This window comes from Formica exsecta, unplaced genomic scaffold (assembly GCF_003651465.1).
Source record: "Formica exsecta isolate Colony F162 unplaced genomic scaffold, ASM365146v1 scaffold385, whole genome shotgun sequence".
Lineage (NCBI taxonomy): Eukaryota > Metazoa > Arthropoda > Insecta > Hymenoptera > Formicidae > Formica > Formica exsecta.
The window spans coordinates 506,932-520,384 of NW_021851090.1; the positions used below are offsets into that span (position 1 = coordinate 506,932).

Consider the following 13,453-nt stretch of genomic DNA (forward strand, 5'->3'; position numbering starts at 1 on the left):
CTTCCGATCTAAATAATATTCTGAGTTATATCGTTTTCAACGATGTTCCGTCTGATGAAATTAACCATTTTCAATATCTCATAACTATTTTCCGCTTCTCATGCTACGCTAAATATTATTCTTCCATTTAAAGTAACTACGACATATCTTACAATTTAACATTATTGTTTGTGTATAGACATTGTTTGAATTACACTGCGATATTTCAAGGCCAATGGTTATTTCCATACAATATATTAATATTAGTAATATTCCGCGGGCGAAAATAGATTTCTGAAGATGACAAAGAGGTAAGAAAAAATACGCTGTTCGAACTTATACCTTTATGTTGCGTGCAAATGCAACAATAATGCATATACTTATTATTAAACTGTGATCTATATTTTTCTTTGAAGTTTATTTCAAAAGATCCATTAGCTAGAAAAATTAGATGGTATAAGAACGCGATAGTTTTTCCGTTACTGTGATTCAGTTTCGAAGCTTTTTTTTTCTCGCGAGACGGAGAGAATACATTATATAATTTTACTCGCAAAAAATTAAAAGGCGAGAGCATTAAATATTTCTTGCGTTATTTGACTTAATACGTAAAGCGAAGCAAATTCATGTTCTCTTATTCGCGGCGGCTCCAGAAACGCAAAACGTCGTTAATCACGGCGGTGCAAAGCGCTGCCGTTAATCACGCCAACTACACGCGTGTTTGCGGCCGCAATAACGCACGATCGTACACACGAGTCCTCTATTTGTGTTTGCACATCGGATGGAAATTCTTCGTTCGATGGTACGAATATTCTGGAAGTTTATCGTTGATGTCAGACCAATTGATCTATTGTTTTGACAGTCTTGCTACCAGGAATTGTACGCGGTATTCTATCACCGCGACATTCAATACATTCAGGGATCGTGAAAGGGTCGATAAAATGTTGGTTGTACATCGCTCCTCGATTAATTGGAGAAGCCTCGAAACATGCATCTGCATAATTATTCCCGTTGTATTGAACAAATTTAAGAAAATTGTGAAATAATTTTTGAAATTTTACTGCAAGTGAATTTCGTTCTCTTTCTCTCTGTACTCGCGATATTAGATTTATTATTAATTTACTACATAAAGAGGCGCGACATGAAAGCACGTAATGCAATTTGTATTACATTGATGCTTTCCTAAAATAAGAACGATACTGCGATATGAAATTATTTGCTGTTCTTTAAAAAAATTTACATAACGTTGATACACACACACAAATTTTGTTTATAAAAGATATTTCTATTATATTTCTTAAAGTTTTATATCTGTTTATCTTATTAATACATAAAGAAGAATGGTCTTTAATGCATTCTTGTGTGGATTGTAGATTTAAATAAGGTGTGAGTCGTGAATAACATTCTCCCCTCGTCTATAATATATAGAGAGCTTATCTTTGCGAAGAGAAGCCTAATCGGAATCTTGTTAGCCGGAGAGCTTATATTCATATATGCATAATGGTGGTTAACAAATAATATTCCTATGTTAGTGGCAGATAGCGACATGGAAAAATACAGTTTGACAATAATCTATAAAATTAATGTGAGCAACGTAAATAAATGATTAATCTAATGGTAATCTAAATTGCATGATAAGATCTACGATTAACATTCTGGAAGCACACTTTTGAGAGATATGACCTACATATTACGCATAATACGTATTTAATTAATAAAATATTAATCGGTGTGTGCGTGATGTTTAATTTGCGCCGTTATCTTAATTATTGGCTTGTGTGTGAGCCCAGATAAGCGAGCGACGATATCTCGATTTGCACTCGAGATTGAACCGCAATCCGAACACGTGGTAACTACAAGCTATGCTTTCTATGTTGTAATTTCTTGGTAATGTCACAATGTGTAACGGTTTCGTGATAACAGCAAAATTTAAGACAAGTTTCATTCGACGAAGTTTCTAATTATTCGGTCCGGTAAGACATAATTATATCATGCAAGAGACATGGGATTATCTTTACGTGCTCCATTAATACGAAATATCTGGATCAATAGCTTGCTTGGTGTCTGCCGAGTTGTGATCGTGCCTTTTGTTTACTGCAAGATGAAACCACATCCTACTTTGACATTTCTATTGTAGTTTTTTCTCTTTATAAAATTCAACGCTACAGAAAATCGTGATATATAATATGGCATAACATAAAAAATAAACTTAACATCGTAACGCGTATATATTTTTCATATATCATGTAATAAAATTGATAAGATTATGATATATAAAAGCACAGAATTTAATAAAAAATATAGTAATTAAAATATATCTCATTTTATCAGATATATATCATTTCACATGATATTTCGTAGTAGTAAGGTAACGTTTTTAAGCAATTCTTATGGTAATTACTTATAAGATGAAAGCTCTTCCCTTTTACGCAATCCGTTAAAGCTATCAGGACAAGACAGGGACTTGCTTCAATATCGACCCATATCGTGGGTCGTTTCTCTCCTCCTGGACCACGCTTATTTAATGATGGTTCGACCGCAGTGTCGGTAACTACAAGCTATGCTTTCTATGTTGTAATTTCTTGGTAATGTCACAATGTGTAACGGTTTTGTGTAACAGCAAAATTTAAGACAAGTTTCATTCGACGAAGTTTCTAATTATTCGGTCCGGTAAGACATAATTATATCATGCAAGAGACATGGGATTATCTTTACGTGCTCCATTAATACGAAATATCTGGATCAATAGCTTGCTTGGTGTCTGCCGAGTTGTGATCGTGCCTTTTGTTTACTGCAAGATGAAACCACATCCTACTTTGACATTTCTATTGTAGTTTTTTCTCTTTATAAAATTCAACGCTACAGAAAATCGTGATATATAATATGGCATAACATAAAAAATAAACTTAACATCGTAACGCGTATATATTTTTCATATATCATGTAATAAAATTGATAAGATTATGATATATAAAAGCACAGAATTTAATAAAAAATATAGTAATTAAAATATATCTCATTTTATCAGATATATATCATTTCACATGATATTTCGTAGTAGTAAGGTAACGTTTTTAAGCAATTCTTATGGTAATTACTTATAAGATGAAAGCTCTTCCCTTTTACGCAATCCGTTAAAGCTATCAGGACAAGACAGGGACTTGCTTCAATATCGACCCATATCGTGGGTCGTTTCTCTCCTCCTGGACCACGCTTATTTAATGATGGTTCGACCGCAGTGTCGACATTGCATAGTTAGAAAGCCGGAGGTGCGGCTATTGTATCTGTATCACTCCGAAACTTTGTGTATTATCAATGTTACTTGACACGTATAATGCGCTAAACGCTAAACGATATGACTAGACTAGTCATTGCAAAAAGAAAATGAAAGGAGCGAAGATAATATGTAATAAATAGTCAAAGAACATTCTTTTTTATAATATATACAGTAATAGAATGTGATAATAATTACTTAGCTTTTGTGAGAAACATGTATTTATATATCGTAAATAAGTGATATTTATATTTAAACTGTAAACTTTAATAATATAATAATATATGATATTCGTTGTTTTATATGTTATTTTCGCATATTTGTTAGCTCGAAAATGTGTATTATTTTCAGATTGGTCGACGACAGGTGTGTAGTATGTCCCGAAGCTGGAGATTTATCAAACCCACCGAAGAAATTCAGAGGTAATTTATATCTTTTGAGATAATTTATGCTCCTTATTGACTCTTACTGTGCAATAAATATGTAAATGAATTTCATGACAATTTTTATATCGATATTTCTTAATTTTTTAAAATATTGCTATCGCGAACAATTAAAATGGGCGATATTAAATTAAATAGAAATGTTAAAGTTGAAATGTTAAAATGTTGTCGAATGATAGCAATTATTGATTTTTAGATTGTCTCTTCAAAATATGTCCCATGAACCGGTATTCCGCCCAAAAGCAATTTTGGAAGGCAGCGAAACAAAGCGCGAGTTCGGGTACAGACGCTGTATTACTCAAAAGGCTTCATGTGAGTTACAAGAATAATACACCATTTAATCAATTTAAATATGTTAATCTTACGTTCAACCAAAATTGTTAAAACTTTATGTTAGTACACAGAGCCGGGATTAGACATTTCGGCGCCCGAGGCAAAAGAAAAAAATGCGTCCCGTAGTAACAAAAAAATATTTCTTTTACGGCATGTAAAATATAATAAAATATAATATTATTTAATGGTATTTGATATATTAATATTAATTTAATTGGAATATATAATCACGTGCCATATTATGACGCAAATTGATTATTTAATCAAACCTCATTATTTACGAAGCGCTTTATTATTTCCGGTTAATGAAAATGAACGTGAGAGAGAGAGAGAGAGAATAATTGGAATATATAATCACGTGCAATTTTAAAACACTGTAAAGAATTTATAGCGAAAAGTATCACCCCAGTCAAGGTTCGAACTTGGACCTCCCTACATTCCGAGATGGGCTTTACCAATTTGACTTTAAAATATTTGTATTGCCATTTTTGCACCCTTTCAAATTTTTTACATAAGGCCCTTTCAAATTTTTTACATAAGGCTGTGTTAGTACATAACATGTGTGAAAAAATAGATGCAAAATAGAGAGAGAGAGAATGCGTGTGTTGTTCTCAAAAAATTAAAATTGATGCAATATTTTACATATATTTCGTGGATATATTACACATATAAATTAGTTTATATAATTATATAATTAATTTATTTCGAACTTAGCATGCGGCTGAAATCGAGAAAAAACAAAATGAGACTGAAAACAAGAAATTATTGGGCACCGTGGTTTCGTACGGTAACGTCATACAGGTAAGAAAGAAATAATTCTTCTTCCTTTAAAAGATCTCTTCCAAGTAACATTATTTTACTGAAGTATATCTTGAACATCTTATGCTTGATCGCGTATTCTTATAATGTAAAAAGGGTATATGAATAATAATAGATTTATCAATATTGCTAGGGGAGCAGTTTTCCCCTTAACGCATTCTTTTTTCGCAAAGCGGTCATAAAAACTGTCTGGTACACCCATCCGTATTGGCATAGTTATCTGCCTTGTATAGAGCATGCGATAAGTGTTTGCCAATTAACAAGTTTTCCTTCCTCCGCGTTATCGTTGCCATGTCGAAAAATATAAGCCAGCGTTATAAGCGCTACGTTTCTCACAAACAATTCAATTTCCTGTTCGTAGTGTAGCATTGTTGCAAAAAAATTAAAAAATTGTAGCACTTTGTAATCTTTAATAAATGAGACGACGTCATTGTGTACATTGAACATTGTATTCTACGTATTATATACATATATATTATAGATTATATCCTCCATCATAGCAAAGACAATGAATGTCATTAAATGTTCAATTTATCTACTGTAATGTATGAATTTTATTGAATTAGCGCGATGTATCTTTCACGTACTTTGTCGATGTATCATTTTTTACTAACTAATCATATTTATTATATATATATATCTCAATTTATATATCATATATTCCGTATGTGATTAGAATGTTTATAGATGTTTAACTTGCAGAATAATTATATTGTAATAATATAACTTTATTCGAGTTACATACATCGCGCATGTTATACGATATAAATATATAAATAAATAATTAACGTAGAAATAATTAAACAACATTGTTATTGACATGGCGTAAATTTATAAATTTACATTATACCCACACACACTCATACACTTGTCACGTAGTTGATTATCATCGATTTTTTTATGCAGTTACTGCATCTCAAATCCAACAAATTCCTGACGGTGAACAAGAGGCTGCCGGCGTTGCTGGAAAAGAACGCAATGAGAGTTTATTTGGATGCGAACGGAAACGAGGGCTCGTGGCTTTACATAATGCCATTTTATAAGCTGCGAAGCGACGGCGATAGCGTCGTCGTCGGCGATAAAGTGATCTTGGAGCCGGTGAACGCGGGTCGCCAGGGTCTTCACGTGGCCGCCAATTACGAATTGAGCGACAATCCAGGCTGCAAGGAGGTCAACGTCGTGAATTTGTCCACCTCCTGGAAAGTGACCCTCTTTATGGAACACCGAGAGAATCAGGAGGAGATCCTCAAGGGTGGCGATGTCGTGCGACTGTTTCACGCCGAGCAAGAAAAATTTCTGACAATGGACGAGTATAAGAAGAAGCACCACGTGTTTTTGCGGACAACGGGCAGGACCAGCGCTACTGCGGCTACCAGCAGCAAGGCTTTGTGGGAAGTCGAGGTGAGCTATCTTATTTTTTATATAATTATTGAAGTTTATTTATACATATATAACATTATTACGCGTGTACATATATATATATATATAATTTTTTTTGCGTGAAAACGTTATTCTTTTGCATATTTTTTGGCATATCTTATGTAAGTAATTTTCTTTGTTTATTTGTTGATATTTAGGTGGTACAACATGATCCGTGCAGAGGAGGCGCCGGGCATTGGAATTCACTTTTTAGATTTAAACATCTAGCGACTGGTCAGTATCTTGCCGCTGAGATTGATACGGATGAGCCACGAGAACCAGTAAAAGGGAAGCGCGGTATGGTATCCAAATATTTTAATGATTAATTATAATTGATTATGACGTATTTTTCTAAAAATGCGCCTAGCGTTTGTGATTAATGAAATAATGGCAAATCGATTATTTATATCGATGTTTTAATATAGATCCACCTGGACCAGTGTATAGATTAGTGTCGGTGCCGCATAGCAACGAGATTAGCTCATTATTCGAATTGGATCCTACAACTTTAACTCGAGGAGATAGTCTAGTTCCGCAATCGTCCTTTGTTAGATTACATCATATATGCACAAATACTTGGGTTCATTCAACAAGCGTACCGATTGATAAGGATGACGAGAAGCCTGTGATGTCGAAGGTATTGTAGCGTATTCTAACGATTATAATTCATGCGTCAAAAAAATTATGAATGAGATTTATGGATTCAGGAAATAAATTTATTTTATTCTCTCGGGCATATTTAATTATTTCTTAAAGGTCGGTTGTGCGATCAGCAAAGAGGATAAGGAGGCCTTCGCTTTGAGATCCGTGTCGCCGGTCGAAGTGCGCGATTTAGATTTCGCAAACGACGCCTGCAAGGTATTGACGGCTATGAGCAGCAAACTGGAAAAGGGAACAATTTCGCATAACGAACGAAGAGCTGTTATTAGCTTGCTGCAAGACATTGTATACTTTATAGCTGGTTTAGAGAACGAACAGAATAAATCTGAGGCATTGGAATTAATTGTTACGAATGCTGTGAGGGACCGTCAGAAATTATTGCGCGAGCAGTACATCCTTGGACAGCTGTTCAAAATATTGCAGGTATTCTCGACGTGTTGATCGCGCACAAATATCTTTCGCGAAGGATGTCTCAAAATACAGGCTTAATTACAGGCTCCATTTTTGGAATCTGCAGAGGGTGAAGGACCGTTTCTTAGGATAGATGAGCTTAACGATCCGAGACACGCGCCATACAAGTATATGTTTCGTCTGTGCTACCGAATACTCAGGCTCTCTCAGCAAGATTACAGAAAGAATCAGGTACCGCGATATTATGCGATATAATATAAATTTTATATATTATATTTATAATTATTTTGTCAAAATATTACATTGTTGTTTCACACATGTATAGGAATACATTGCTAAACATTTTGCGTTTATGCAAAAACAAATCGGCTATGATATACTGGCGGAAGATACCATCACCGCGCTTTTGCACAATAATAGAAAATTACTAGAGAAACATATAACAGCTGCTGAAATAGAAACATTTGTGGGTCTTGTTAGAAAAAATATGCGTAACTGGGAATCGAGATTTCTCGATTATTTGTCGGATTTATGTATATCTAATAAAAAAGCAATAGCTGTAACACAAGAATTAATTTGCAAAAGCGTGCTTAGCGAAAAGAATAAGGATATTTTACTAGAAACAAAGTAAGTATGATAAGCAGCGCTAACGATGTCAATCTTTTTAATACATATTAATTTATTTTAGAATGGTGAAGACTCAGGTAGAAGTTGAAGATATTGACGAGAAGCAAGAAAATGCCGAACCAAGAATTACTGTTATAGAAGAATTTGAAGTTGTATTGGAATGGGATAATGGAACCGTTAGTATACTTAATAATAGTTTATTGAAATATAATATGTATTATGTAAATTAATGTGACATTTAATGCAGAAATCAATGTCTTTGAGTGAACTATCTAGAGGAGCGAAAATGGGAAATGTTCAAGATGCTGCAATACTAGATTATTACAGACATCAATTAAATCTCTTTAGTAATATGTGTTTGAATAGGCAATATCTAGCACTAAATAATCTATCACCACATTTGGACATAGATCTTATACTTAAGTAAGTATTGTGCTTATCCTTAACATTGAGAACTATTTGTAAGTTGCTTTATGCACTTCTTATAGATGTATGGAAGATGAAACAGTGCCATACGAATTACGCGCATCATTTTGCCGACTTATGCTACATCTTCATGTAGATAGAGATCCGCAAGAACAAGTAACTCCTGTAAAATATGCTCGTCTTTGGTCTGAAATTCCGTCAAAAATGAGCATAAACGAGTATGTAAACAACAAAAAATGCATTAAACAGGATGAGTATATGAAAGAAATACTTAAAATTGTTTGTTTTTTGGCAATTCTAGTTATGACGCGAATAAAATACCGGATCACAATAAAGAAGCTGTTCGTACTAAATTTAGTTCGACAATCATGTTTGTTGAGGATTATCTCTGTAATGTTGTTGCGAAAATGTGGTCTTTTGGAGATCAAGAACAGAATAAGCTCACATTTGAGGTATGCAATTTTTTCTTCTTTTTATGTATATGTTTTACTGTTTATCTCTAGATATATAGAATAAATTATATTCATGTGCATTACTCTTATATATTGTTTGCAGGTTGTTAAATTAGCACGTGATCTAATTTACTTTGGATTCTATAGTTTCAATGATTTATTAAGTTTAACAAAGACGTTGCTTAGTATCTTGGATTGTATATCAGAGAATGAATCTACCGATGGAAAAATACCTACAGGCGATATTGATTGTAAGTTTAATGATTCTATTAATTTCACTTTATAAAACATATAATATACAAGTTATGTTCTATCTTTTTACTGATTAAGTTTTAATGAACTTCATAAGAGCAATATTTTCTAGTGGAATCATTTCAATTCATCTATATATATACATTTCGCGCGCATGGTAGTAGCCTATTATTGCAATAAAGTTTGATTTACCTCCTTCTTACATTATTATATAATATATTGATGTATTATTGATATAATGAATTTTTCCTTCTTATTTTCAAACATTCTTTATATGAGCAATTTTTTATTCTGATTTTAAGCATTGCTTTCGGAAACTTGTATATAATATTTCTATATTTATAACTTGTATATAATATCTCTTATGACACTGTAACATATTGATACTATATATAATCCGTACTTTAGGAAAATCTGTTTGAAAATAAAATAGCTTCTTTATGCAATTATGTTAAATTATTTATAACATGTAGATTGTGAGAGATAAATATGTTTGAAACTAATAAATTTACTCTTGTAAATATTTCATCACAGCTGATACAGTGGATCCTGAGGAGGCAGGTAATATTCTATTAGAAAACTTGTTAAAAGCTAATTAAACTGTGTGATATGTGGAATGTGGATATTAAGAAGATATAGCATGCAATTTTATGCATTGTATGATGTAGGTCTATAAAGCTTTTTTAGTTGCTTAAATATTCTTTTTAATTTCTTTTAAGAAATTAATAATTATTTTAAAAAATGTGAGCATAAAAATAGCAAAGTTTAATATATAATATGCAATATTTAATACTTAGTTATTGAATGTTTATAAGCATTGTTTTATCTAGCAACTTTGAAGTCAATTTTTTGTTTTTTCATAATAAATAGCAAAATAAATAAATAAAGACATAAATAAACAGAGAATCACGCTGTTTTATATATTACTTTATACAAAATGGTATCTCTTTTTTAACACAAAATAAATTTGCTTGCTGCACACTGTAATTTAACCATGTGATATACGTAAATACATAATATCATATATGTGATGAATTATTTTTTTTTCATTTATTTATGGATTTAATACGAATTGTTTTGTTTCTTATGGTATGTTTAAATAGCTGAAGGAGGTATTCTTAGATGTATTGGCGACATGGGTGCTGTGATGACAAATTTAACATTAGGACCAGCCGGTCAAGTGCTACCCAGTTCTTCTCCAAGACCAAAGCCACTAATGAAGAAGGAATATCCTTTGGTGATGGACACAAAACTTAAGATAATCGAGATATTGCAGTTTATTCTGGATGTTCGATTGGATTATAGAATCTCTTGTCTCTTGAGCATATTTAAACAGGAATTTGATGAGACGGCATCTGCTTCCGAGAAGACTGGAGATGTGATTTTAGGACAAAAGACTATTGATTTAGAAGCAATCGGCGCACATGCGGAAGGAATATTTGGAAGCAGGTAAGATATTTTTGAATGTGATATATGAGAGAAAGCTATTTTTTAGAGAAATCGTATTTTTTTAGTGAAGAATGTGCAGCACTAGATTTAGATGGTCAAGGAGGCAGAACATTTTTACGTGTTCTGCTGCATCTAGCAATGCACGATTATCCTCCATTAGTTTCTGGAGCCTTACATTTATTGTTTAGGCACTTTAGCCAAAGACAAGAAGTTTTACAAGCATTTAAACAGGTAGGACTCCTTTCTAGTATCCTAAAACATATTGTAAAGAGAAAGATATTAATGCCTGTGGTTAATAGGTGCAACTCTTGGTTTCGGATAGCGACGTAGAATCTTACAAACAAATAAAGGCAGACTTGGATGTTTTACGCCAATCTGTCGAAAAATCTGAGCTTTGGGTATATAAATCCAAGGCGACGGAGGAACACGGAAATAAGAAGAAAAAAAGTAAAGAAGAGGAGGATGAAGGCATAACCCCTCGTAAACCACCTCTATTATCTCTATCGGATAAACAAGGTTTATATATATTACACACATTTCAATTATCATTTTATATAAATACTTTTTAAACGAGATAAAACAAATACAATTAATTATCTCTTTTAAAGGTTCTGCTATTGATTTGGATATTGGTCCACCGTTACACGCCGATCAAGCTGAAGAATACAAAAAGATTCAGCAGATTTTAATAAGAATGAATAAACTGTGTATTCAAACTCTGCCGGGCGGTCAAGTGAAGGCACGCAAACATGAACAGAGACTTCTACGCAATGTCGGGGTACACACCGTCGTTTTGGATCTTTTGCAAGTTCCGTTCGACACCAAGGAAGATATCAGAATGAACGAGTTAATGCGTTTGGCGCATGATTTCTTGCAAAACTTTTGCTTATCGAATCAACAAAATCAGGTTCTCTTGCATAAGCAATTGGATCTGTTCTTGAATCCTGGCATAAGAGAAGCGCAAACAGTATGCAGCATCTTCCAAGATAATTCTATGCTCTGCAATGAAGTCAATCCAAATGTCATACAGCATTTTGTACATTGCATAGAAACGCATGGAAAACATGTGCAATATTTGAAATTTTTGCAAACTATAGTGAAAGCTGAGAATCAGTTCATCCGAAAATGTCAAGAGATGGTGATGCAGGAGGTGAGATGTGCTATATACATGTAACTTTTGTGGAATGTTCTTCTACTTATTTTTATTTTTGTTTTAGTTAATTCAAGCGGGAGAAGATGTCTTAATCTTTTACAATGATAGAGCTTCCTTTAATCATTTTGTGGAAATGATGCGATCTGAAAGACATCGAATGGATGAGAGTAGCCCACTTCAGTAAGTTTTTTTGACATGTTCCTATAACATGAGATAGATGTATCATATATATCGTATGATATTATTTTCCATTGATTATTTAAATGTCTGACAAGAATTTTTGAGGTTGAATACACAGAAAATATTATATTTTAGGTATCATGTAGAATTAGTAAAACTTTTAGCTTGCTGCACAATGGGCAAGAATGTCAATACTGAAATTAAATGTCACAGTCTTTTGCCTCTAGACGACATTGTTGCTGTGGTATCACATCCAGACTGTATACCGGAGGTAAAGCTTCTATCGAATTTTAAACAGCTCTATTTCATTAAAATATAGATACAGAATATTACATTGATATATTTTGTAACATTTATAACTAGGTGAAGGAGGCGTATATCAATTTTCTCAATCATTGTTATATTGACACAGAAGTCGAGATGAAGGAAATTTACAACTCAAATCATATGTGGTCCTTATTTGAAAAATCTTTTATTGTTGATATGGGTTTAATTGCCACATCTACCCACGATCGACAACATGCGGATACAGTCTTAGAAACTTACGTGACGAGTTGTCTAATGAGTATTATATCCACATTTTTCAGCAGTCCATTTTCTGATCAAAGCACCACTGTGCAGGTAATGTCTTTATTTGTTGCATTATGAAAAAAGAAATTTCTTCCATGGTGTATATATACACAGACATATAGTTGTTTTCTTTTTCTAATTAATTAATCTACGTGTTATATATCTTGTCGATATATTAATTTTTTTCGACAAATATATATATATATTATTTTTGATGGGATAATATTTAATATAAGATATTGTTTAACATCCCCCAAATTGAATACAAATTTATTCATATTGAGAAAAATTTGGGATTCACGCTTTTTTAACTGTTCGGAATTAATATTGATTAATGAGGTATATGTGGTGTTTTCGCACTTAAAATTTCTTGGTGGAAACTTTTTTGCACAAGTTTAATTTATAAAAAAAAAAAATGGATTAATTATCTTTCATAGAAGACATTAGCGATCTTTCATAGAAGAAAAACATGTATGTAAGAGATATCTGCTTGCAGTTAATATATTCTGTCAATGTTATACATATTTAGAGAGTACTATTATTTGCCATTTTTTATTATAATTATTAAGATATAAGAATATAACTGTTAAAAAACCTTTATTTATTTTAAAGTTTTAATATTTATTTATTACAAAACTGAAAATCACCAAAATTAATGCTAAATAAAAGATAAAACATATTGGAGATCTTATATAATATAAAAGTTTATATTTCTATATCAATGTATGAATAATATAAGGATTTAATCAACACAATAAAGCATTAGATAGAATGTAAAATAAAATGCTCTTATAAAAATAGTTATATGATTTTTATGCTTTTTTTTATTTAAAGAGAATATTAAAGATAGCACAAAACAGTTATAAGGCAACAAATATATATATTCTAATTAAATATATATGCAAAATACAATTGTCATGGTTTTATTTAATAATCTCTCGCTTTGCATGTAAACATAATTAAATTAAGCTCACTTATTAACTAAGTACACATTACACACATATATATA

General features: G+C 32.2%; 1 protein-coding gene across 8 annotated transcripts in view; it reads left to right on the forward strand.

The window, feature by feature from the left end:
- LOC115239539 (inositol 1,4,5-trisphosphate receptor) overlaps positions 1-13,453 on the forward strand; it is a 61,240-nt gene that overhangs the window by 35,457 nt on the left and 12,330 nt on the right. For 5 of the 8 annotated variants that reach the window (XR_003884649.1, XM_029814112.1, XM_029814115.1 and 2 more), the window contains exons 1-22: positions 3,545-3,672; positions 3,890-4,005; positions 4,741-4,827; positions 5,752-6,246; positions 6,423-6,561; positions 6,690-6,901; positions 7,021-7,347; positions 7,420-7,566; positions 7,661-7,962; positions 8,024-8,138; positions 8,210-8,385; positions 8,451-8,606; positions 8,690-8,840; positions 8,944-9,091; positions 9,627-9,653; positions 10,196-10,541; positions 10,607-10,772; positions 10,841-11,057; positions 11,150-11,691; positions 11,759-11,874; positions 12,010-12,145; positions 12,238-12,495. Coding sequence is in view for 7 of the 8 variants with exons in the window: in XM_029814112.1 (XP_029669972.1) it covers positions 3,585-3,672; positions 3,890-4,005; positions 4,741-4,827; positions 5,752-6,246; positions 6,423-6,561; positions 6,690-6,901; positions 7,021-7,347; positions 7,420-7,566; positions 7,661-7,962; positions 8,024-8,138; positions 8,210-8,385; positions 8,451-8,606; positions 8,690-8,840; positions 8,944-9,091; positions 9,627-9,653; positions 10,196-10,541; positions 10,607-10,772; positions 10,841-11,057; positions 11,150-11,691; positions 11,759-11,874; positions 12,010-12,145; positions 12,238-12,495 (4,467 nt within the window). In the remaining variant the exon portion in view is untranslated. Of the gene's footprint in view, positions 1-3,544; positions 3,673-3,889; positions 4,006-4,740; positions 4,828-5,751; positions 6,247-6,422; positions 6,562-6,689; positions 6,902-7,020; positions 7,348-7,419; positions 7,567-7,660; positions 7,963-8,023; positions 8,139-8,209; positions 8,386-8,450; positions 8,607-8,689; positions 8,841-8,943; positions 9,092-9,626; positions 9,654-10,195; positions 10,542-10,606; positions 10,773-10,840; positions 11,058-11,149; positions 11,692-11,758; positions 11,875-12,009; positions 12,146-12,237; positions 12,496-13,453 lie in introns of those variants that run through there. The other 3 variants (XM_029814113.1, XM_029814117.1, XM_029814118.1) reach the window with 2 other exon arrangements.